The sequence below is a fragment of the Trachypithecus francoisi genome, unplaced genomic scaffold, assembly GCF_009764315.1.
Source record: "Trachypithecus francoisi isolate TF-2019V2 unplaced genomic scaffold, Tfra_2.0 Contig01474, whole genome shotgun sequence".
NCBI classification, from domain to species: domain Eukaryota; kingdom Metazoa; phylum Chordata; class Mammalia; order Primates; family Cercopithecidae; genus Trachypithecus; species Trachypithecus francoisi.
Window position 1 is genome coordinate 15,633,511 of NW_022681435.1, and position 26,987 is coordinate 15,660,497.

A 26,987-nucleotide genomic window follows, 5' to 3' on the forward strand; every position below is an offset into this window, starting at 1 on the left:
CCGCATGTGCTTGGGAATAAAAATGTACTGTAAACAAGGCCGATGAAATAAACAAGTGTCTCGCTCCCGCTGGCCTTCCACGTTGGAAGTGTCCCCACCGCCCTTTCCCCGGTGCCCAGCTTGCGAGTGGAGATTTAGAGCCCGGGAATGAGGCGCCGTGTCCGTAGGAATCTCGCGCCCGGGGAGCGCTGAGGGACCCGGGAGCCGGGTAGGGAGCGGGCCCCGAGGCGCGCCGCGTTGGAGGCGCTCCCGCCCGCGCGGAGAGGGATGGAGCGCTTCTTGCGAGCGTCTCTGAGCCCAGCCATCCCGCGGACCAGGGGGAGGGAGCGGGGCCGGCGCATCAGCCCGCCCCCCCGGCCCGCCCCCTCCCCCCGCGCCGGGGAGCCGCGGTGGTGCGCTCCGGCCAGCTGTGCGCCGCGGAGCGAGGCGCCAGCCCGTGGGTGCTGCCGGGGGCGGCGGCGCGGTGGGGGCGCCCGCAGCTGGCGGCTGCGCGGGCCGCGGCGCGGGGCTCGCGGCGGGGGGCGAAGGTGAGCGCCCGAACGCGGAGGGCTGGTGCTGCTCACGGCGCCGGGCCCCGTTCCCCGTCCGCGGCGGCCCTGCAGGCGACCCCGCGTCCCCACCGGCGGGAGCTCGGGAAGGAGCGGGCGGCGGCGCTGCTGCTGGCGGCGGCCGGCTGGATGCGAGACCCGCGCAGACCCGGCGGCGGACGGCGGCTCTCGACTCGGGAGAGCGGATCTCGGAGCGCAGGAGCCCGATCGCTCTGGCCATGGCCTCCAACTTTAACGACATAGTCAAGCAGGGCTACGTGAAAATCCGCAGCAGGAAGCTAGGGGTGAGTGGCTCGCTCGGCTTGCTCCTTCCCCTGCGCTCGTTCGGCCCGGCTGGCTGCCTGGGGGGGCAGGGAGAGGTGACCTGTGCGGGTACAGGGCAGAGAGGGACCCGGCCCTGTTGCTTGGCCAGGTGGGGGCCCGCACCTGCCGGGGGGTTCTGCAGACGGACCTGCGGGCTCCGGGAGCGCCTGAGTCCCCATTCTCGAGTGCACCGGGCTGTCTTCGACCGTGCGGGGAAGTCAGTAGATGAAAGGGGTTGTCAGTTCCGACGAGAAACGTGCCTTGGAGGAGGTTTCTTTGCGGTGTTATCCGCGATGGTCTGTTCTCAAAAGTGTGCGCTTTTCAGGTGGAACTGCTCTGTGTGGCGACGCTCGCGTGTGTTTAGAATCACCATTTTCTGGTCCCCGCTTCCCAAGCTCAATTCGAAATTCCCGTTTTATGCCCTCCCAGCGCCGCGCGCGTCCCTGCCGGCTGTAGCGAGCGAGTTTAGGGCGCCTTCGCCGCGGCGGAGGGCGGCTCCCGCGCCCCGCGAGTGCTCCCAGACCCGGGGACCCGCTCCCGCGTGCAGGCAGGTGTGTGCCCCGCGCCCGCGTGCAGACACTGCTCCGGTAAAGTTGATGGAGCCCTTTCCCTACTTCTTGAAAGATACGCTGCCTGGCTTGGGAGGGAAACAGTGTAGAACCCAAGGGTTCAAAACTATTCTAGTGACCAGACGAGGCGGTAGGAGGGACTCAACGGGAAGCATCGGGACAGGAGGGGCGGGCACCTGGACGGGAGCGGCCTAGACTTGGGACGCGAGGGGGAGGATGGAGGGACGGGCAGGAGGTCCCCAGGGAGCGCGCGAGGTAGGGTGACCTGGGAGGCTGACCCGGGTGGGGTGGTCCGGAAGAGCGAGGGGAAACTCGTCTGGGAAAGAAAGTGCCCGTGTTCCGGACTCTGGTTGTGTCTGCCTCACTGTCCTCCAAGTTCCAGTTCTACCAGGCTCCTGCATCCCGGGGCAAAAGAGAAGAACCTTCTCTTGAGCTAGAACCTTCCCTGTGTTCCCTGATGACTGGAAGAATCCTCCAACTTGGAGAAGGGGAAAAAGAGGGGAGAACTTTGCTAATTTCTGTGTAAAAAAGAAAGCAAAAGAAGGGTAGTGTTAGAGAGTAGAAGAAAGATACGGTAGAATCCCCGAAAGAGGGCAGATCACCAAGCACCAGGAGTCGCTTTGTCGGGAGTTGGCGGCGCCAGGTGTTGGGGACAGGAGGACAGACGGCAAAGGCCGACTTGACTCTTGGTGCTGCCTCTGCTGGGTTTCACATTAACGGTGCAGACTGTACCCCAAGGACAACAGGGGCCCATTCTGGAACTTCAGCAGTTCTGTAGTAGACAGGGAGGCTGCAAGAGCGAGTGCGACAGCAACGCCCCCCCCTTTCTCCAGCCTGGAGCCAACGTGCGCTGTCCTGGGTCCCACCAAGGCGAAAGAGAGCAGGCGCCAGAGTCAGATCCTCGGCCCGGTTTCAAGGGCTTTTCTTGGGTAGGAGAAAGCGCCTCATTCTTTTCCAGGGATATAAGAACGAACCCACGGAAAAAGCTGCGGTTCTCCAGGAGTCTGGTTGTTCCTCGCAGCCAGGACGCAATGCTCAAGTCTGTCACCACACAGCTGTCAGCCAAGGGAGGTGCAGAGCTGGAGGTGGAAGGGAGTCATCTTCTTAGCTTGACCTTTGAAGCCCTTTGCTTTACGACACGATGCTTGTTCATTTTTCTCGGCCTTTGTTCTTCTTGAAATCGCGATTGTGTCTGATGCTTCACACTATATAAACTAATGAATGAGTTAAGTCCCACACAAGATGTGTGTCTGCGTTCACAGAGTCACCTGCATGTGAAAATGAGACTGAAGAATGTAGCCTGAGTATCCCCTTCCTGCGCACTTGGCCCTGGAGTCTATAGGATTCCCCCCCACCCCATCCAAGCCTGCCAGGATTTCACACAGTAAGAACTGAGTATATAACCCAGTTATAACAGGGCCCAAGGAAAGTGCATTGAATGCTTTTTGGGTAACTGGCATTCACGGTGTTTGAAATGTCATCTTGAACACCATTTCTGCCTACCGATGTGTGCAAACGTATATTTACACTTACAAAGCCTCTTTTGCTGTGCTCACCGTTTAGAGCTTTGCCTTTGTAAAGTGCAACCTTCATAGAAAACAAAAAAAGTGTGTTTATGTAAAAATTAATTGCTTTTGTCCTCCATTTCTACCTGAGAAACGTAAACCTCAAAGTTAGATATTGAAACAGTTTTGTTTTAAATTAAATCAAAACACTAAATTCACCTTGACTATTTTGGGAACTTTTTTTAAGTCAGATGCTTTTCTATTCAGAATATTCTAATATGCAGAAGAGTGAATTTAAATGGCAAAACTTCACATGGCTGGTTCTGTGACGCTTACTAAGTTAAGTGAGTCCCATATTAGAGTAAAACTCTAAGCAAATATGTGTGCCTTAGAGAGTCATACCCCAAATCATAAAAATTGAAATTATCCAAACATTAATATTTCCTTTGCATAGTTAATAATACTTATTCCTAATTTTATGGACTCGAAAGTATGAACTTTTCCAAATAACATATTTTTTTAACTCTAAGGACAAGATGAGTTTGTATGATTTATGTCCAAAACTAAATTTCAAAATATAAATAATTATAATTGAACATGCATAGATATTTGATTTATTATGGACAGGACTCTTGCTTTCAAAAATCGAAGTCTGTGATATTCTAATGGAGAAAAAAAGGCCTAGATATGAGGCCAATTGCATCAGAGATAATTATTGACATGAAACATAAGTTATGATGAAATGTTCTAATGTGCCCTTTGCTTCTCACAGATTAGTGCAATTTTGAATGAGGGCAGTAAGGCATTTCTTGTCCTCTAGGTAGCAAGTCAGGCCTTTCAGAGGGGCTTCCAGTTTTATGAGGTCAAAAGGGCCCTTGCCCTGTGTCTCACTGGGGAAGCTAGCAACCTTTTGAGTCCAGTCCCTTACCCACTGTTTGGGCAAAGAAGTAAAATTTAGTAAGCAAGGCATATATAGCAAAATATCCAGTTGGTTTTTGGTTTATAGCAAACTAAGAACTCAATCACTGCAAGCATTAATAATCCAACACTTTGTGTATTGACCCCAAAGTTATCAAAAATAGATGCAGCATTGTGGAGTGATACCATGATCATCATCATCACCACCATCATCACCACCATTATCACCATCATCACAGTCATTGTCATCAGCATCACTGTACACATTTTAGAATGCTATACCTTGACTTATTCTAGACACAGACCTCACATCATTTTTTTTTCAAGGAATTCATTCAGATACATCAACATGACTATTCACAGGCACATTGTATGCAGGCAAAATAGTGTCTTCTACAGACATTTTATATTTCTTACTCAAACTCAGGTGAGAGATTGGTATTGATATGTGTGGGTTCTGAAGGAGTGTCTTAGGATAGTGTGGTGTGTGTGTGTATCTGTATATTCAGGTACACACTCAACATGTGATCAAATTATCCTGGAGTGTCCACAGTTTAAGAGGCAGTGTACACTGGTGTTTGTGTGTGTATTACAGAGTCATATTGTGTTAAGCCTGAATTATTTATAAGAAATAACCCCTGCATCATTGCTACTCAGAGTACATCCGGCCAGTCATTGTACTTTGCACCAACTTCGCTGTAGGAGAAGCAGGGAAATGTGGAGGAACAGATTTGGAATTTTGAAGAGCACTAACTTTATGAACTGAGCACCTATTGAGAATTTCACTTTTTGCGTATTTTTCTTTTGTTTTAACAACTTACTGTGGATTTACCTACCTCTTGCCCTTTCTCTCTTCTTGATTAAAACCTCAGGACAACTCCATTCCTGGCTTAAGGATAACTGATCTCCTTTCTGTAAACACTGTGAGTTTTCCTTTCCTCTCACAACAGCTTTCCTCAGACTATTTATTCATGAGAGAGATTTATGAAAATTTACCCTTTTATAGAAGCTCACTCGTTAAAATAAATACAAAGGGCTGGACATGTTGGCTCACGCCTGTAATCCTAGCATTTTGGGAGGCTGAGCCAACATGGTGAAACCCTGTCTCTACTAAAAATTACAAAAAGTCAGTGGGGTCTGGTGATGTGCGCCTGTAGTCCCAGTTACTCAGGAGACTGAGGCACGAGAATTGCTTGAACCCGGGAGGTGGAAGTTGCTGTGAGCCAAGATCCTGTCTCTGTACTCCAGCCTGGGCGACAAAGCGAAACTCTGTCTCAAAATAACTAATAAAATTAAATAAATAGAAATGTGCATATATGCATTTGTATATTTTGTCCTTTAGATCAATTTTACAATTTCTTTGGTCTCCAAGTCTGTAAAAACTAGTTTGTAAAGAGACATTATATCTTGTATGGCATGCATTACCAATTTGCCAAGAATTAGATGCACAAATATATTTAAGATAAAACATATAAATAACTTAGTCATTCTGACCATTTACAAGTTCTGAAGCACTTTCAGGATCATTACTTCATATATGAATTCCCAATCTATGGATTTATGGTGCAGAAATTATAATGAATATGTTTCAGTCTTGACTTGTCTAGAATATTGTGAATCCTGAACATTGTTTTCTGAAATGGATCTGTGATATCTATGTTTATTTATCATTTGTATAGTTATCATTTCTCATTAAATACTAATTTAGCATGTGAAAATTTCAATTATTTGAACTCTCTATTTGATTCTAGATTTTTATTCATGTGACCATTATGCATATTCTTTACGCTGTGTGTACATTTGCCATTTATTTCTGTATCTATATATATTCCTGCAAATAATGTAGTTCTTAGAATTTTCCAGTAAGAAAAGATCTTAAGTATCTTCTATCCAATTCCTATATTTTACGTTATCTTCAGCTGCCTGTTTGTGTGTATGACATCTGATGTATGCTTAGAAACTACTATCTCTATTGGCTTTTTTTTTTTCCTTTTAAAAACATGCCTCTGTCTGCATATGAACATGTCTGATGTCCTTTGAATTTTAAAAATTAAGCCAAAGACAGTGAAAATTAAGGTAATTTTTACAGTAAAAACCAAATACGGACATTGTAGCTGAATTTTGCTATTAAATTATTATGCCTATATAAGGCCTTGGGAGAGGCTGGTAAATCAGAGAGAGTTATCAAGATTCACGTCTCAGTTTTTATCTTGATAGATTTACAGATGACTGCTGGCAAGGTGAACTTTAAAAATGACATTCCTTTTCTTAGAAAACAAAGATAATACTCAATACTTAAAGAGATCTTTCAAATGACTGAAATTAACGGTTAGTGAGCAGGGAAGAGCTACAGTGGTCAAGTATCTTTGTACGATCTACATTCCCAGTTTCCGTAAATGTCTTTCAAACATGCACAATAATGGTGAATATTTTGGATCACTATACAATAGAATAAGGAATAAAAAATTAGTTTAGGCCAGGTGCAGTGGCTCATGCCTGTAATCCCAACACTTTGGGAGGCCGAGGCTGGCAGATCACCTGAGATCAGGAGTTCGAGAGCAGCCTGGCCAACATTGTGAAACCTCGTCTCTACTAAAAATACAAAAATTAGCGGGGCACGGAGGCTGGTGCCTGTAATTCCAGCTACTCAGGAGGCTGAGACAGGAGAATTGCTTGAACCCAAGAGGTGGAGGTTGCAGTGACCTGAGATTACGCCACTGCACTCCAGTCTGGGTAACAAGAACGAAACTTCATCTAGAAAAAAAAAAGTTTACTATGAAGCATACGTATTTGACGTAAATGTCATCTTTTTGAAGTATTTTTATTAGTTAGCATTGCCCTGTTTGGATCATAAACCATGTAGATACTGTTGAGTAGGACAATTCAGTATTTGTATCTTTGGACTGTTTCTATTTATATCAATTTTAGAAACTATAGAAGATAAAAGGCATGCAATACAAACAAAATTAAAGTTATCTGTAGTCCCACCATTTAGATATAATCTCTACATTTCACACATTTTGAAGTGCAGTGCTGGTTTTGAGGAAGACGTAATTTCTATCAAATAAGATCAAATAATTAAAAGGGACCATACTATAATTTCTTTAGCCTCAGTTTTATTACTTGTGCCTCACTTTAGTCACAGTATTTTCTGTTTTTCTTCAAGGTCTTGTAACTTCATCCACAGAGTCCACAAATTCTAGTTAGGGAATATTTTCATTAACTTTCTACATAAATCCTCATTAGATTTATTTTAAGATACAGAGCAGTATTATCCTCTAAGTAATTCATTTTTATATTGTTACACTATTACTCAATGAGAATATTGCACCTGTCAGTCAAACTGGATAGAATAAGAAATGATACTTTGCTATAAGCAAGAGCAGAAATGAATAAAGAAAACTACTGTTTGCATGGTATTTGCAATGATTAGTGATGGTTGTAACCTTTCAACATGGGCAAAATATTTTGTCTGCCATTTTCCTGAATTATTTGCAACAATTCTTGGTTAATTTTTATTTTTGGCTTAACAGTAAAATGACTGGGAACAAAGACATATTAATGCTTAGTTTGAGACTTCATAATGGTAACATAATCTCACTACATTTTGTATGTATTGTGCCTTTTACAGCTTGTAAAGACTTATCACACATATTACATAATTCTTATGGTAGGATTTTAAATGTGTATTCAATTTTTAACCCCCATTCTGTACATAAACTAGAATGCAATAGGCAAATCAGCTGGAGTTATTGAGACACAGCTTGGGTTTGTGTGTTTGTGTATACAAACCTAGGTTTATAACTTCAAGTTCAGTGTAATGGCCACTATACAACAGCTACCACTTTGGAGTGTATGTAGACAAGTTCAACACAGTCATGTGTACCCTTTAAAGTCAACGTGCTTTCTTTGGTATCTTGGTGTAAAGCTGATATGATCATTTACTTTACTCAATGCTAAGTTATTAAGATTGCAGATAAAAATGCTATTTAGTGAAAGAATTTATGTCACGATAAGGAAGTACTGTGTAGATACTTGTCGAGGCCACACTGAATTGATAACAATTTCATTTTCATTGATACCAAACACAAATTCATTAACCTCTCCTTTCAAAGAAAAAAAATAGAGCACCTTTCAAAATTTAGCTGACAGTGTCTGGGTAGAATTTTAAAAGTTATTTAAATAGTTAAATATATTTATTTTAGCATTACCTTTATTTATGGAAGATTATATTTTTATTTAACATGGCTTTATAAAAGATTATGTTTAAATCAACTTAATGAAAGATGAGTTCATATAAAGAAAACCTAAATATAAACACTATGCAGATTAATGGGGATCCGACAAATCAAAAGGCAGTATATGGTGACATAATCATGCACCATATAGTATAACAGCATTAGCTAAATGCCCAAGCATTGACAGTACTCCACCACAGCATGATCTCAACTCAAGAGACTGGATTATTTTGTCTGTTTCTTATTTTTGTTGCTTGTTGCTTTAAAGGGGCTTAAATCAAAATCGATGTATTTAAATTATGTTCCTTTATTAAAAAACTATTAATTTTTTAAGTTGCCTGTAGAGCCAGCCTCTTACTCAAATGTGTACATTTATATATAAAATGCATTACATGTTAATATGCTTTGGCTGTGTCCCCACCAAAATCTCATCTTGATTTGTAGCTCCCATAATCCCCACGTGCCATGGGAGGGACCTGGTGGGAGATCATTGAATCACGGGAGTGGTTTCTCCCATGCTGTTCTTGAGATAGTGAGTCCTCACAAGATCTGATGGTTTTATAAGGGGCTTCCCCCTTCACTGGGTACTCATTCTCTCTCCTGCCGCCCTGTGAAGAGGTGCCTTCCACCATGACTGTAGGTTCCCGGAGGCCTCCCCAGCCATGCAGAACTGTGAGTCAATTAAACCTCAGTCCTTTATAAATTACCCAGTCTCTGGTATGTTCTTACAGTAGCATGAGAATAGACTAATACACATGTAGAAGCCTGTGTAGTACTTTTTTCCTAATGATTTTTCCATTGTAAATATGGAATTGCTTTTTTCTGATTACTCACTACCCTTTAGCATGTTTATGTCTGTGTGTATATATGTACACACATATATACATATATAATGTGTTATATATTGAATATGTATATATTCAATAGAATATGTATGTATTTCCAAATGGCATGTTACTACCTATACATATGGAATTGCTATCTTTCCTGAGCGGATAATTGTCTATATTACCTATCCCTTTGTCTATATCTATATTATCTATATTACCTATCCCTTTATTAAAAAAAAAATCACTCTCAACGACAACTGCATATAGGAGTGACCTGCAGAGCTTGATCCTTCGGCCTAGGCTCTCCTCACTGAATTGGCCGGCCTGGAGTTGAGTGTGGGTTTGCCTTAAAGTTCCCTCAAGTGTTTTTTTTTTTTTTTTATTTTTTTTTATTATACTTTAAGTTCTAGGGTACATGTGCATAACGTGCAGGTTTGTTACATATGTATACTTATGCCATGTTGGTGTGCTGCACCCATCAACTCGTCAGCACCCATCAAGTCATCATTTATATCATGTATAACTCCCCAATGCAATCCCTCCCTCCTCCCCCGTCCCCATGATAGGCCCCAGTGTATGATGTTCCCCTTCCCGAGTCCAAGTGATCTCATTGTTCAGTTCCCACCTATGAGTGAGAACATGCGGTGTTTGGTTTTCTGTTCTTGTGATAGTTTGCTAAGAATGATGGTTTCCAGCTGCATCCATGTCCCTACAAAGGACGCAAACTCATCCTTTTTTATGGCTGCATAGTATTCCATGGTGTATATGTGCCACATTTTCTTAATCCAGTCTGTCACAGATGGACATTTGGGTTGATTCCAAGTCTTTGCTATTGTGAATAGTGCCGCAATAAACATACGTGTGCATGTGTCTTTGTAGTAGAATAATTTATAATCCTTTGGGTATATAACCAGTAATGGGATGGCTGGGTCATATGGTACATCTAGTTCTAGATCCTTGAGGAATTGCCATACTGTTTTCCATAGTGGTTGAACTAGTTTACAATCCCACCAACAGTGTAAAAGTGTTCCTATTTCTCCACATCCTCTCCAACACCTGTTGTTTCCTGACTTCTTAATGATTGCCATTCTAACTGGTGTGAAATGGTATCTCATTGTGGTTTTGATTTGCATTTCTCTGATGGCGAGTGATGATGAGCATTTTTTCATGTGTCTGTTGGCTGTATGAATGTCTTCAAGTGTTTTTAATGCCCTGAAGTGTTTTTAATGTGACACCAGAGTTGATAATTGTTGCCATAAAATGGTAATTTTTTTTAGGAAATAGAGAAAATATGTAACACGTTAGATTCCTCTAAATTGCTAACTACACTGTTGTTAGTGCGAAGACCTCTGAAATATAAAGTTAATTATCCATTAAATCCTTTATGTAACCCTCATTTCCTGACAGTCTATAATGCTTTATAATGTGAACACAGAAGGAATACAACAAAAAATTTCTTTGACACACAGAAATTCACTTCATAAACAATGCAGGGAATTTGAGTTAATCTTTTCTGAGGACTTCTGGATCATGCTTTCCAGGCTCTCTTGATACATGACTGATGCTTCTACCAGCAATGTGGATGCTCTTAAAAGATTTCAATTGTCTAATTTGTGTATTCTCATCTAAGTAATTAAGATACCATGGCTATTTAAATTGTACTTAATTTAAGACTCACTGAGTTCTGAACAATGCAATCATGATTTTCCCAATGGGAGATTCAGTGCATGAGACTATATTTTAAAAAACCAGTAGCTCAGAGTCAGTTTTGTATTCTTTATAAACCTGAGCTCATGGCTGTGAAAGACAGCTGCTACCTTGCAACACCTTGCACCTGATATCTATGAGGTTTATGTTTTATGTTCTTTTCTTTCTTCCTTGTTTCCTACTTGAAGAGGTAGGGCATAGATGAATGGATGGGGAGAGAGAAAATTGAAGCAATATATAGCACATACCTCTCGAGTCCAAGCAGATAGTAGGTACCCTTGTGGTTTTTAGAGAAGGTGACCATAAAGCTGACAAGTCATGAATTAAGAAGGATTTGTTAAACTTCTATGCATAAGACACAACATAACCAGGTAACAATATGTGTCTAGATGAGATGGGTGTGGAGTAATGAGAAAAGATCCAGAATAAGAGTGCCTGTAGAGTTCTAAGAAGCTGGGAAATTGCTGATGGGTTTTACAAGAGGGGTTAAACGTTCATTGTCAAATTAACAAAACCCCTGAGGCTGGGGTGTAGAATAGATTGTAGTGAAATAGGACTGTTGGCAAGGAGCCAACAAGAAGTGAGTTTCAGTATCTAGGAAAGGTACTGGGTGATTCTACAGGCTAGCCAGGATGGAGAACCACTGCCACAGAAGTATTTAGTTTTTCTAGCTCTTGGGAAAAGTGAATCTTTCACCTACTATTGTTTGCATTGAGAATCCATCTGGCAGTCTTATTTTTGCCTTTTGAAAATGATTAGTCTCTTTTCTTCTGTCTGCTTTTAATATGTTCTTTATCTTTGGTTTTCAGGAGTTTTGTTATGACACGTAGAAATATAGTTTTCATTCCGTTCATCTTTCTTGAGGTTTATAGGGCTTCTTGATTCTATGGCTTGATATCATTCATCAGTTTTGAAACATTCTCCACCATTACCTCCTCAAGTATCAATTCTGTCCGTTCTTTTTCTTTGTCCTTACTCATATGTAAGAAAGCAGAGATATGGCAAGTAATTACTACCATATCTCAAAGTGTCTTTATGCTTTTACTCTTTCATCTGTTTGCCTCTCAAATCTTCAAGATAAATATTTTTTCTTGCATTTCTTTCAGTTTGCTAATTTTCTATTCAGCTGCAAATAATCTACTGTTAAAAACTATTCATTGCTATCAATTTTGATGTTTTTATTTTCATGTCTGGAATTCTCATTTGGTTCATTTAAAAATTATTATAAGTTATCAATTTTATCTTTGGTAGTTTTCAATGCCTTCAAATATCTATACTTTTTGTATATGTGTTGTCTCAAGTGAATATACTCATTAAGCCACGTTAGTAACTTTAGAGAATATTTACGATTGCTTAGTCTTGAACCTGGTTCTCCAGTCCTCTATTCCTATTTTGAAATAATACAAACTTTAATAAATTCCTTTCTGTCTAAATCAGCAAGTGTCAACTTCTGTTGCTTGCAACTAATACATATAACTGATAAGACACCATTATTGGAAGTGATTCGGTTAAGTTTAAAAATATTTTAAAATCATACGTGTTTTAGATTAGTGAATATTAAATCGTTGTCTTTAGCAATAAGTAGATAGAATTAATTTCTCTTGTTTACTCCTAGCTTAGACATTAGAGCATCATTAGTGAATTATCCTGTTCCCACATGGGGATTTGCAGGAGCTTTGATATAAGGGTACATCCAAATCACATAATTAAGAAACAGGTTTGTTTTAAATAGGGACCCACACAAATACACATAACATATTTTAGGCAAAGGTGGGAAACTAATTTGATAAAGAGGAACGCCTTTTCAGCAAATGTTACTGGAGTAATTGAACATCCATGAGCAAACTAAGTGAGGCTTCACGTCAACTTCACACCTTGTAACTCAAAACAGATCACAGACTTAAATGTAAAACGTAAAGCTATAAAGATTTTGGAAAATCATTAGAAGAAAATCTAGGACTAGGCAGAATTATTAGACTTGACAACAAAATCATGTTCCACAAAAGGAAAGATTGACAAATTTGTCCTATTGAAATGAAAAACTTTTGCTCTATGAAAGACCCTATTAAGAGGATGAAAAGACAAGCTATTTACTGGCCGAAAATACTTAAGGACTATATATCTGTGATAAAAAAAAAACTTGTATAAAACACTCTAAAAACTGTACAGTAAAATTTTTTAAAAACATAATTCAACTAGAAGACGGACAAAGGACACAAACATACATTTCACCAAAGTTGACATATATACAAATAAGCACATAAACAGGTGTCTGACATCATTAATCATTAGGAAGACGCAAATTAAAACTACCAAGAGATATCATTACACACCTATTGGAAAGGCTAAGAAAAAGTGACAACCCTAAATGCTGACAAGAATCCAGAGAACCCGGATAGCTGGATCACTCGTACATTACTGGTGGGAATATAAAATGGTTCAGACACTCTGGAAAACAATTTGACAATTTCTTAGCAACCTACATAGGCAAAAATGAGACCTCACAATTGCACTCCTGGACATTCATGTCAGAGGAATGAAAACTTCACACATACAAACCTATTCATGAATGTTTATGGCTGCTTCATTTGAAATAGTAATAAACTGAAGATAAACCAGATGTCCATTGTTAGGTGAATGATTAAACAAGCTGTAGTTCACCAAATTATGCAATACTACACAGTAGTAGCAAAGGACCAAACTAATAATAAATCTCAGAAAATTATGGTGGGTGTCTGTAAAAACACCAGTCATCAAATGTTACATACTGTGCAATGTCATTCCATTAACATTCTTATAATAATAAATTGTAGAAATTAAGAACAGGTTGGTGGTAGCCAGAAGTTGTGAACAGGGGAGAGGGAATGGTGTTTGTGTGTGAGGTAGAAGTGGTTATAAAAGCACAGTATGGGGAATCCTTCTGATGGTTGAAATATTCTGTATCTTGACTGTAGTAATGTCAGTATTTTGGTTATGAAATGAGACAGTACTTTTACAAGAAGTTACTATGGGGGAAAATTGGATAAAGAGCATGTAGGGTTGTTCTGTGCCGCTTTTCACAACTGCATATGTAACAACAGTTATCTTAAAATTAAAAGTCTAATTAGAAAATGTAAGAGGGAGCATCAAAACCTAGCCTCATTTTACAAACATGATAAGCCATCCATTGGGGCACAATTATAGTGGAAGTAGTGTAGAAAAATGGAAAGAGTTTACTCTTTTAGAATCAATTGAGGGATTTAATTAATAACTTGTCAATTATGAATTGTGTAATATATAGAAAGTTTCAAATACCTTCAAGTCTCACTTTTCTTAATTATGAGTTGGATAGAAGAACACCAACCTCATTGTTGAGTAAAATAATATTTTACAAGATCTAAAACAGTGCTTAGTCTATGATGCTCCACCCATTGAATGGTGGAGTTGATTGACAAATACCAAAAGCCTCCCAGGACAGACCTTTGAAAAGGAACCTATTTCTTGGCAGCCCTTCTGAACTGAGGTTCCGTAAGAGAAGAAACTCTTAATTCCTTGAGTCTTCCAGTGTATGTAATGAGTTAACTTCCTTCCTATATGGAAAATGGTAGCAACTGTTCAATGCTTGTAAATTGAGGAAAATAATGACTCAAGTCATTTTTTGTAAGTCTTAATTCTCTCATGAAACTCAGATTGAGAAAGGCCAAATTTTGATAGATGGGCTGTCAATTTCTGCATATCATCAAGAAAACAGATAAAGGGGAAAGGTATCATTCTGTGATGATTTGAATTATGAGACCCCCCTCCCCCACCTTCCAATCTGAATCTTAAATGATTATTACTATCTTAAAGATAGGCACCAGATACTTGTTTTACCACAGTTTTACCTCAGTAGCTAAACTCACAGTCTGACACAGTGAGTTGCTAAACTCACAGTCTGACACAGTGAGTTCATGTAGATAGCCATATTGATATATTATGTAACATTTTGGCTTACTCTTTGCAAACATCTGTGCAAGCATGCATTATTTCATTTTCAGCACCTAAAGGTCAATGCATTCATGAGATAAATTCTGATTTTGGAAGAAAAATCTTAAAAAAGAAAGTCATATTTTGAGGGTCACAAAAGAGAGGTCAAAAATATTTACCCCAACCTTACGATTCATATATTAAATCGCAAGATTACTAAACATGTAAAAGATTAATCTATGCCTTACAGAATTTTAAGGGATTTTAGGTTGGCTCTATCTTCATATAAACATTTCCAGTGAATATACTTATCATTTACAAACCCATCATGTAGTTAGCTTATTTAACTCATAATTAAGGGCACATTTAACAATACTGTCTTCTGTAGCTACTCCATTTTCTTCTGCTTTCCAGATCTCTAGACAATGTTTTCGAAAGGGAGGGAGGGAGAGAAGGAGGGAGGGAGGGAAGAAGGAAAGAAGGAAGGAAGGAAGGAAGGAAGGAAGGAAGGAAGGAGCGAGGAACAAACATGTCCTTTAAATGAATGAATATGTTTTTGCTGAACAGTCTTAATAGGACAACAGTTGTTCTGAAACTTAAGGCACCACGGCATAGAAAACCTAATTTGTGTTTTTGCATACAATTTAACTATGTATAAATACATGAATACACAAGTATGATTTAATGGAATGAGTCTCCACATTGCCACCTGTGAAAACATAAAAATGTCTTTTCTTTTGGAGACAGTGAGAACTGTTCCTTTCAAAGTGAGGACTTTACATCCTCTCCCACTGTTCTTCCTAGAAATACAGCAGAAAGTGGGAGAAACATCTGTCTTCTGTTCTTAATAATTTATAGACCGCAGTATGCCCCATTTACAAATTTCACCTATTTAAGAACACGTTCAAATCTTACTCCTTCCAGACTGAATCACCTATCATCTCAACCTAGAAGTTTTCTACTGTCTCTGAGCTCATGGAGAATAATTTGTCACCTAGGCCCACCACATAAGGCTGCGAGGGCTGTGCTCAGCACAAATCCAAGGGACTGCATTTATACAGACTATGATGTGGTCACTTTGTAGTTGTATATATAATCCTGGCACTATTTGAATGTATTGTTTTCATGCTTGCATGTTTGTCTTTGGTCTCCTAAAAGATTTTAGGTTGTTGGAATGTTATGGCAATTATGCTATTTTTAATTTTTAAATTTTTTATGTTTATGGATACATAATTGTCCATATTTATGGAATACATGTAATATTTTGATACAATAATGCAATGTATAATGATCAAATCTTGGTGATTGGGACATTCATCACCTCAAACAGTTTTCATTTATTTGTGTTGAGAACATTCAACCCTCCTCTTCTAGTTCTTTTGAAATATACAATAAATTATTAACTTTACTATAGTCACCTTATTGCGCTATCAAACACTAGGTCTTACCTTTTATCTAACTGTATTTTTGTGCCCATTAACCAACCTATGACTTTTTCTAGCCTCTAGTACCCACCATTCTATCCACTGTGTCCATGAGATCAATATTTTTAGCTCCCACATGTTGCAAGACATGTGACATTTGTCTTCCTGTGCCTGGCTTATTTCATTTAACATAACAACCTCCATTTTCATCCATGTTGCCGCAAATGACAGGATTTCATTTTTTTTTTTAATGGAGGAAGAACATTGCATTGTGTATATATATATACCACATTTTTTTTCATTCATCTATTGATGAATACTTAGGTTAATACCATATCTTGGTTATTGTGAATACTGCTGCAATAAACATGGCAGTTATGTATCTTTTTGATAGACTGATTTCCTTTCTTTTGTATATATACCCAGAGATGGGATTGCTGGATCATATGGTAGTTCTATTTTCAAATTTTGAGGAACCTCCACACTATATTTTAGATGGAAATAATTTTTATTTCTGTCAACAGTGTGCATTCTCTTTCCTTTGCATCCTCACCAGCATTTATTATTTCCTTTCTTCTTAATAGTAGCCATTCTAAATGGGGTGAGATAATATCTCATTGTGGTTTCTATTCGCATTTCCCAAATGAGTAGTGATGTTGAACATTTTTTTTTCATATACCTGTTGACTATTTGGCTTCTTTTGAGAAATGTCTATTTAGAACTTTTGCCCATTTTAAATCAGATTGTTTGTTTATATTGCTATTGAGTTGTTTGGGTTATTTATATATCCCACTTATTAATCCCTTGTCAGTTGAATAGTTTCACATATATTTTTTCCTATTTTGTAGGTTTCCTCTTCATTTGGCTGATTGTTTCCTTTGCTATGCAGAAGTTTTTAAATTTGATGTGATCCCATTTGCCCGTTTTTGCTTTGGTTGTCTGCTTTTGAGTCCTTACTCAAGAAATCTTTGCTCAAACCAGTGTCCTGGAGCATTTCCCTAATGTTTTCTTCTAGTAGTTTCATAATTTTAGGTCTTATTTAAGTTATGAATCCATTTTGATTTGATTTATGTATATATTGAAGGACAGGGGTCCAATTTCATTCTTCTGCATATGGTCTAGATAGTTTTTGGTGTTTGCTTTGGACTTTTGGGATTATTTCACTTCATTTTTAAGTCAAATGCAAATAGATGATCTTTTATTATAATATCTGATAATTTTTATATTTTCATCTAAGCCTGATGAATGATAACAGCTTTTCTCAGTAAATTCTGAGAAATATGTAAAGTAGAATTTTTATTTAAATATTGAACAGCTTTCCTTTGTAGAGATAGGGCCTTGCTCTGTTATCCAGGCTGGGGTGCAGTGAGTGTGATCATGATTCACTATAATTCACTATAACCTTGAATTCCTGGGCTCAAGTGATCTTCCTGACTCAGTCTCCCCAGTAGCTGGGACTACAGGCACGTGCCACTTTGCCCAGCTAATTTCTTTTTTTGTGCGTGTGGAGATAGGGTCTTGCTATGTTGCCCATGTTGGTCTTGAACTCCTAGCCTTAAGCAATCCTCCTGCCTCAGCCTCCCAAAGTGCTGGGATTACAAGCATGAGCCATTATGCCTAGCCTGAGAGCTTTAAAATAAACATAAAGGGAATATTTATTTAATGCCAGTCAAGAAATGGCTACTTCTTAAATTTCATGTGAGAGTAATAGTAAACTAAGAAATAATAGTGAGGAAAAAACTTTTTGTGCCTAAGTACATATATTTCAATTATCAGCTGGGACTTTTTCATTTTATGGTCCTATCTTTTGAATTGGGGAAAATATAAATGTTAATCATTTGGCAGTTGTAGTTTAGTGTTCTCTGTGAAATGAGGTTTATATAAGCTACACTTGCTCATAGAATACCTTAATTACTAGGACTCAAGTGGTTTGAACACTCCATTGACTTTAAAAACAAACAGCAGTGCAAAACTTCTGTGTCTTTGATGTTGAGCTCTAGAGCCATCTTGACTAAATTTTAGAAGGCTTCATTACTTAGAAGATAAAGTTCAATGCCTTTTCAATGAAATTCTATTTGTAACTGCAGTAAAAGAGAGATCACTGAACTGCATACCCATCCGAAGTGTGCACATAGCTATCTTGATACTCATGGTTTCAACTAGTCACAACTCCCTTTTAAATGACAATAAAAGTGTGCAGAATAAAAAATAAATAAAGTCCCAAGGAAAGCATCCAAGAAGTTTAAGTCATTATGCGTTCTGCTGACGGCTTAATGTCAGTACCTGACTAGAATGTAAAGGGGAAACAGTAAAATTACTTTTCAAAAGAAAAGTAATAGCACCTTAATAGCACCTAAAGAAATAGCACCTAACACATTTGGATGTTCATGATTTACCCAGGACTCGGGAACAAAGGTGAAATAAATCATTGTTTTGCTCTGCAGTTACAATCTGTAATGTATCTGGTTGGTTTTTCTTCAATTACAAATATTAAGGATGTGTTAGTATATGTTTAATATGTGTTAATTAAGGATATGCTAATAGGAAATACACCAAGGATGAAGAAGTAAAAAGATGGCATTAATACCAACCCCAGCATTTACTATAGACAGGAGGATACAATGATATGTAAGACCCTTTACCAGACTAGTCCAGCCTGGCACAAAAGAGGGCAGTCAATAAACGTTTGTTCTATTGTTAAATAAGTTTACATTCAGAACTGCACCATTATGATTTTCATTGATATGTACAAGAATATTGGCACCGCCTTCATAGAAGCACTTTGTAATATCCACCTTTGTAATTAGCTTCAACAATATCAATCGATTGCAGTGTAAAGCCAGTAATTGGAAATATGCCAGCCAGAATATGTTTTATATCTTACCTAAGAGGTGTTGTTCCATGTTTAATTTTTACAAACTACATTTTATAACTTCAACTATATTTATTTTTTGACAATTTCTTGTGACCATACTAAAATTTAGCTTTTTAACCAATAAAACATACAGAAAACACAGCAAAGTACATTGTTGTTTTGGAGGGAAGAGATTTTATTTTAGAGACCATCTAAATAAAAAAAAAAATTAGTCCTGCATTGTCTTTAGATGTATTTGTTATATTGTGATTTTTTCAGTTACTATTTTGACTATTCTTTATGTATATATTTATCTTTAATATTTAATAGGAAATTTCAAATAGTATATACAATAAAATTGTGCAGCAACTTTTACAGCAAGTGAAATGTTCTATTAGGAATCATCCCAACGGCATGAATTCTTTAATTCTTTTTAAAGAATTTTTAAGAATTTTTCATGAATTTTTCAAACACAGTTCACCTTTAACACAGCTATGCTGTTCAGTGGGCAGGTCAGGTATCATTTTCATTTTCATACAGGAAGACCATGAAGTTAGGGAAGCTGAGATAACACACTGAATCGGAAGGCTCAGATCTGTTACACTGATTTCTAGCGCCTTCTCAGAACACCTGTTTCAACCACTGCACACAATTTCATGACAGTGTATTCCACCCTTACCCCAGAGGGGGTTGGCGTATCTCTGAGGATGCTGATTGGTGTGCCACCCTAGGTTAGCACATGATATGCTTTTTCTGTATAATCTGCAGTAATTCTAAGGCTCCTATTTTATATAGTTTTTCCCCAATTTAGTTGAAACTATTGACTGTATCTGTTTCAGTTCACAGTCCCTGATGAGTGCCTCAACTAATCTCAAAGGTAATGTCACTAATGATTCCTCAGATCTCTTTATCACTTTCCCGGTTATATGTGCAGTCTACCATCTTTGAAACCCTAAGATGCATGCATCACTTTAAATGTACTCAAAGATTAAGAGAGGTTCTCAATTGTACTTATTTTAAAACCGGAAAACCCTTTGCAAAAACATTCTATATGCAGCAGTATGAGTCTGAAATGGCTTTTCTTCCTTCGCATTGATGTTGGTTTTTATAACGTGATTTTATGACTTAGCTGGAGCTTATCAAAGACTACATTGTTTTTGTCTCTGAAACAACTCTCCACAGAATTCTACTTCAGGAAAACTCAGTACTTCAGATTGTTAACGTTATTTAAGCTCCAGCTCAAGAGTCCAATTTCTGAATATCACCAGAGTGTAGTGCAGACAAAGAACTTTGGAAATAGAGACATTTTGGTTGAGGCCATTGACTTTCCATCTCCATACCTCATCTGTAAATTGGGCATGAAGTGTCAAATGGCCAACTCCCATAGGGTTATTGAAAGATGTAAATAAGATAAAATTTGCAAAATGCCAGGTGCATGGTAAGCCCCATAACACGTCACCTATTGACACTGGTATTTCTAAACAAGAAATACGGATTTGACTTGCCGTAATGAAGGAGTATCTTTACATTTAATTTCACCTCTTTGGGGATGACTTCTTTTTTGCCACAGGGAAAACAATTTTATATCTGATACCGTCAAAGTGGAAAGGTGTACTGTTTTCATCCAGAGCAATTACTTGATTACATGTGGTTTTAAACATATTCATTGGACAAAATTGCGTGCATGGATTGATGTGTGAGAAAGACATAGAAGCTGGTGTGGGGTCACCAGGCTGATGATGTCTTGACCACACTCTGTGTTGAGGCATCCCAGCTTCCTCACCTAGAGTACTGGGCTTCCTCACCGTCATCTGACTAGCTCTTCCCTGTCATTAAAACAAAGCAAAACAAAACAAAAACAACTTTCAGTTTCCCTTCAGTTTGTGTCACCCACCAGAAGTTCAGCTAGAATCACCTAGAAAGCCCTCAATTTCTGAACCTTCCATCGTGTGTACCCTAACAGTTTCCAGCCTTCCTCTGCTTCTAATACCTGACCGTCCCATCTGTCTGGAGGGCCAGGAATCCACACAGGTGGGTCTCCTGCTAACTAGCCCACTGGACCTCCTTCCCTGGATTCTCCTCCTCCTCATGCCCTCTCTCCACCCACCACTACAAGAGTTCTGCTTTTAAAAAAACTTACCCTCTTTCCCAAATAATTCCTCAAGTCCTGAGCCCTACAGTTTTAGTAGTGCTTCTCAAAAGACTTCTCTGAAATAAACCTTTTATACTTGAATCTCACTTTCCGTGTCCAGATTGACATAGTCAAATTTTTGTAAAATATTTTCTGCTTCCTACTCATATTGTACTCCAGGCCAGTGAGTCTAAATAGAATATATTCTCTTCCCTCCTGAACCAGCTACTTTGTCACGTAGAAACACATATTAAGTAGACATTTCTATTAACGCTGCCACTCTTTTCAGAGTTATTCAATATTAGACCTCAAAGGCAAAACTGTCTTGTCTTTATCTCAATGAGAACATCCAACTGAATACTGTATCTTACTGGTGCTTCCTCAGAATGTCTCTGCCTTCTGTGGTCTCTTTCCAGTTGATAAATTCTCTTTGTCTAACTTAAGGCACAAGTGTTGGTGTGACTGACTAATGGTTCTTTTTACTGCTCACTCAATTATCCTTGTACTCCTGCTAGATTAGTTTTTCAAAATTTCTGTTTGAAACATAATTATTCCTCTTAAAATTTCCCATACTTTTTCATTACCTAGACTAATAATTTAAACTTGAATTTGCAATTCGGAACTATTTGCAACATCTACCGTTGTTGCATTTAGATTTTTAAATATAGTATTTCAAGCATGATGGAAATTGCAGAGTCATATTACAAACCTCCAAGTGCACACTACTATATTTTAGAAAGTTATTTTTAATATAGAAAAATGTGGCCAGGGGCAGTGGCTCACGGATGTAATCCCAGCACTTTGGGAGACTCAAGTGGGAAGATCACTTGAGCCCAGGAGTTCGAGACCAGCTTGGGTACATGGTGAAACCCCATCTCTACTAAGAATACAAAAATTAGCCAGGCACGGTGGTGAACACCTGTAGCCCAGCCAACTCAGGAGACTGTGGTGCGAGGATCACTTGAGTGTGGGAGATCTAAGCTGTAGTGAGCTGAGATCGTGCCATTGCACTCCAGCGTGGACAACAGACTGAGACCCTGTCTCAACAAACAAACCAACAAACAACAACAACAACAAAAATATTGGGAGTTGAAGACCCATTTGAACCTTTTGCTATCTTGCCATTTTCACACTGAAGAGTTGCCTTCAGTATTTATCTGTGTTACTACCTAAGACTAGTCTGTGCACTTCAACCATCGTATCGTCCTCTGCTGCATACATTAATCACTCTTCCTCTATTCATGGACATGGACAGGTATTGCTGATTTTGCTACTACAAACCATGCTTCAACAAACACATACATAATTATTCTTGATTGTATATATACATGTTTCTCCAGTGCATGTGGATAGAAGTAGAAATACTGGTTTTTAAAACGTGTATATGTTCACTTTACTAGATGTTTTCAGATTGCTCGTAATTGTTTTAATTTATAAGCCTAGAACCAATGAAATGAAAACTTTTATCCTCAGCAACAACTGCTATTGTGAGATTTTGTCAGTTTTGATATATTTCAAACATACAAAGTGCATAAAGTTTTCTTAAAACCTAATTTGCTATACGTGTTTCAGATTTTTAAAAAGAAATAAAATGAGTATAATTGAAGCCTGTTGTATATTCCAATACAGTTATTTCAGAAGTAAACTCGTGTTTATAATTCTATGTACAGTTTTTCTACATTTGTTAGATTTTCATATTTCTTTAAATAATATTTGCTATTGCATTAGGTAGCTTCAACTTTATGTAATTGGAATCGTACAGAATGTGATTTCCTGTTTTTGCTCAAGATTATGTTTTTGAAATGTACTAGTTTTGAGATATAGAGTTGCAGTTCATTCATTTTTACTTCTGTATACTATTGCTTTGGATAAATACCTACAATTTGTATTTTACTGCAAATGTGCAAGAGTTTGGTTAGGTTATATGCTTAGAGGTGGATTTGCTGGACATAGGTTGGTCACATACTTACCATCTCCTGCAAGTTTGCCAGATGGTGTATCCAAATGCAGCCAAGTAAATTCCAGAACCTTTTGTTCTGCCTTCTCAGCAACCCGTGACAGTGTGAGACTTTTGCCCCTTGGATAAATGAGTGGGTAAAACTTGCATTTCTCTGCCCTTTGAACATATTTTCATGTGTTTATTGACCAATTGATTTTCTTAATTTTGAATTATTTCTTCACGTCTATTGATTAGTTTTCTATGCGACATCTTTTCTTAATGGTGTACAATAATGCTGTCTGTATTTTAAATATTAGTTATTTACAGTTATACACAATACAGCTGTGTTATGTTATAGCTTGCCTTTAAACTTGCTTATAATCTTCTATGTCTTACTAACATTTTACATTTTAATACAATCAAATTTATTTCTTTGTGACTTGTAATTTTTTGTCTTACTCAAGAAGTCTCTCTCTACAACAACATAAAGCTACTGTCTTCTAGTCTAATGATAGAATATTCTGTTCTCATTAACCCACATGCAGATCTTTAATCAATGTCTAATTAATCCTTATTTTAGGGTTTGAGTTTGGGATTTATTTGTTCCCATGTAGGTAGTCTGTTTTTCTCCTCCATTTATTAAAATTCTTGTGCATGAGTTTGTTAAACATGCACAACATTTCATGTTTTCATATATGTATTTTCAATATTGTGCTGGATTTACTCAGGCATATAGAGCAACATGAGCAGGACAAAGGCATGGGGTCACAGAATACTTGCCGTCATGCTTCAGTGCCGCTTGTGTGCAAATTGTGCCAGATTAGGACACATTAGTTAGGTCAGAGTCACACACTAATATTTGTGCATGCGCAGTGTAGATTATTGTGAGCAGGACTGGAAGCAGGAGTACTATACAGAAGCCAGGCCAAAAAGTGCAAGGAAGGGTCAGCATGAGCAGCAAAAATAGAGAATTTTGTGTTGTAGTCAGAGTTGAGCCTTATGTGCATTGTATCATTCTGTAAATATGTATCGATAATGTACCCACTTCCAGTTTTTTTATTATATATATTTATGTTTATATAATAATTTTTTTCTTCTCCCACTGTCGCAGCTCGGCACAGTGCTACCTGCCACTTAAGACCATTTAAAAAGCTGCCTCGTTTACAAACTTTTTCTAGATGTCCTAAACACTATGTGGTTTCTGCTTCTCCCCCTTTTAATTATTTATGGTGCTTTTCTTGGCTCTTAATATACCCTTTTTCCCTGCTTTATATTTACATGTTCATGAAATTAATTTGTTCTCAATTATCCCACAATGATATATTACTTTTTTAAGATCTCACTAAAATATATTAATTGAAAATTTGAATCTTATAAAATATTTTATTTTATTCATTGCATCATTATTAAAGCAATCATTTTTTAATTTTTAGGAAATAATTTAAAATAAAAATACAAGTTTAAAGCAATCTTTAATCAGATATTTGCAATTTTAAATCAGAGTATTCTGATTTAAAATGTTGAGAAAATGTTGCATTCAAATTAAAGAAATCATATAAACTGGTAAACATTATATTTTATCTCCTGATTACCTATATTCCTTGACTTTATTTCACTATCTGTATACTGAGTTGAAATATTTCTCTAAATATTAAGGAGTGGGCAAGACTGTCTTAAAGATTATTTTAACACTAGCATAATAGAGCTAGATATATGTATTTATATTATTTTTATTTCTGGAGAAATTTTTCACTGCCCTAAAATCACAAAGATACTCTCTTACATTTTATTCTAATTGTTTTACATTTTAATTTTTACATGTAAGCGATCCATTCACCTGGATTGTTATTGGTTGGTGAGAGATTATGATCAGGTTAATTTTTTTCATATGTTTAGCTAATTTTCTCATCACAATTTGTTAAATAATCTATCCTTTTCCATTCATGTTCAATGCTACTTCTTCATACACCACATTTCTGTATATGTGTAGGTAATACATGGGCTCCCTTATTCTGCCTGACTTGTTCATTTATGTATAATGAACATTGCTCTTCCTCCCCATATCCAAACACATGTTCCTTCCCCTCCAAAGCTGTCCAGGATCTTCCTAATCCTTTACCTTGTCATTTGCATTTTAGGATTTGTTTATTAACTTGCATCAAATACTTTGCTAATATTTGAATAAAAAATTCTTTGACTTTTAAAATTAGAAACGTAATTATAAATGCATTTCAGGCATTACATGGTTCAACTTAATTTACCAGTGTTGAAATGGGATATCAAAAGGGTAAACTCAGATCACCTATGAAAGTCATTTCGGGTCTAATTTTCTAGGGGAAGATATAAATGACTCAACTTCGGGCCATATCACTAAACACTGCAGATCATGAGTATGCCATTAAAAAATAATAAATTGAGAAACACAAGAAAATCTATAAAATTAGATAATCAATACAGTGAAGTGATTTTAAAAGTGTCAAAAATGATGGTTTTAACAAACATTCATACCCATTTTTTCACTTTGTAGAATATATGTGTCACATTTTGACTATTTTCTCCACCTCGTCATTCTTGATCCCTACTAGTCTGATGTTACCCTACCTTTTATTCAGTTGTTTACTTTTTTGTACGCTACTTATTTCTTTTTAACTTTTTTTTTTAATAAATAAGAGGTTTTATTTGAATATCACATACTTGAGATTTTCAGAAAACAAAATTCTTCCAGATATTTTGTGACAGGCTTCTAGTTCTAGTTTTCTTTTGGATTTCTGGAATTTTCCTCACTTTCTTGTTTCTTTCTAGTGGCTTGTTTGGTTTAGGTGTTTATTCTGTAGCTTAAGCTCATGTCACACTTCTCTAGCCAGGGCTTGCTGAACTTTGGCACTTCTGAATTCTTGTAGCTTTCTGATTTATTCCACTTTGTAATCTTTTCCTTTTAAACACAGTCAGCAGCTTAATCCTCATGTTCTATGTGTATAGCTCTTGAGTGCAGGGCTCTGGGGGGCTTGGTTTTCTCGTTTGCTAGGAACATTCCACAACAAGAATATGAACATAAAAATTGCATCTGGCTTCACTCCAGGGTCGTTTTTCTCCTACAGGTGCCATTGAGATTGTTGGGCCATGTTTTCAGGGGTACAAGTGCAGGTTTGTAACGTAGGTAAACTTGTGTAATGGGGGTTTGTTGTACAGCTGATTTCCTCACCCAAGTATTAAGCCTAGTGCCCATCAGTTATTTTTCCTGATCCTCTCTCTCCTTCCATCTTGCACCCTCCAAAAGGTGCCAGTGTGTGTTGTTTTCTTCTATGTGTCTATGTGTTCTCGTTATTTACCTTCAATTTATAAGCTAAAACGTGGCATTTGGTTGTATGTTCCTGTGTTAGTTTGCTAAGGATAATGGCCTCTAGCTCCATCCACATCCCTGCAAAAGACATGCTCTCTCTCTCTCTCTCTGGCTGCGTAGCACTCCAACAAAGGTCTAATATCCAGCATCTATAAGGAACTTAAACAAAATTACAAGGGAAAAACAAACTACCCCCTAAAAAAGCGGGCAAAGGACAGGAATAGATACTTCTCAAAAGAAGACATACATATGCTAACAATCATATGAAAAAAATCATAACATCACTGATCATTAGAGAAATGCAAATCAAAACCAAAATGAAATGCCGTCTGACACCAGTCAGAATGGCTACAGATGCTGGCAAGGTTGTGGAGAAAAAGGAACACTTATACACTGTTGGTAGGAGTGTAAATTACTCCAGCCATGTGGAAGACAGTGTGATGATTCCTCAAAGACCTAAGGACAGAAATACTATTCGACCCAGCAATCCCATTACTGGGTATATGCCAAAAGGAATATAAATCATTCTATCTTAAAGATACATGCACACGTATGTTCATTGCGGCGCTGTTCACAGCAGCAAAAACATGGAATCAGCCTAAATGCCCATCAGTGATAGACTGATTACAGAAAATAAAGAAAATGTGGTGCATATACACCATGGAATACCCTACTTTTTTTTTTTTTTTTTTTTTTTTTGGAGATAGAATTTCACTCTTCTCGCCCAGGCTGGAGT

General features: G+C 37.9%; 1 protein-coding gene across 1 annotated transcript in view; it reads left to right on the forward strand.

Moving 5' to 3' along the window:
• The first annotated feature begins 405 nt into the window (after positions 1-405).
• DOK6 (docking protein 6) overlaps positions 406-26,987 on the forward strand; it is a 429,154-nt gene continuing 402,572 nt past the window's right edge. Inside the window, exon 1 of the mRNA XM_033175379.1 lies at positions 406-832. Coding sequence (XP_033031270.1) covers positions 767-832 — 66 coding nt within the window. The 5' untranslated portion in view covers positions 406-766. The remainder of the gene's footprint in view (positions 833-26,987) is intronic.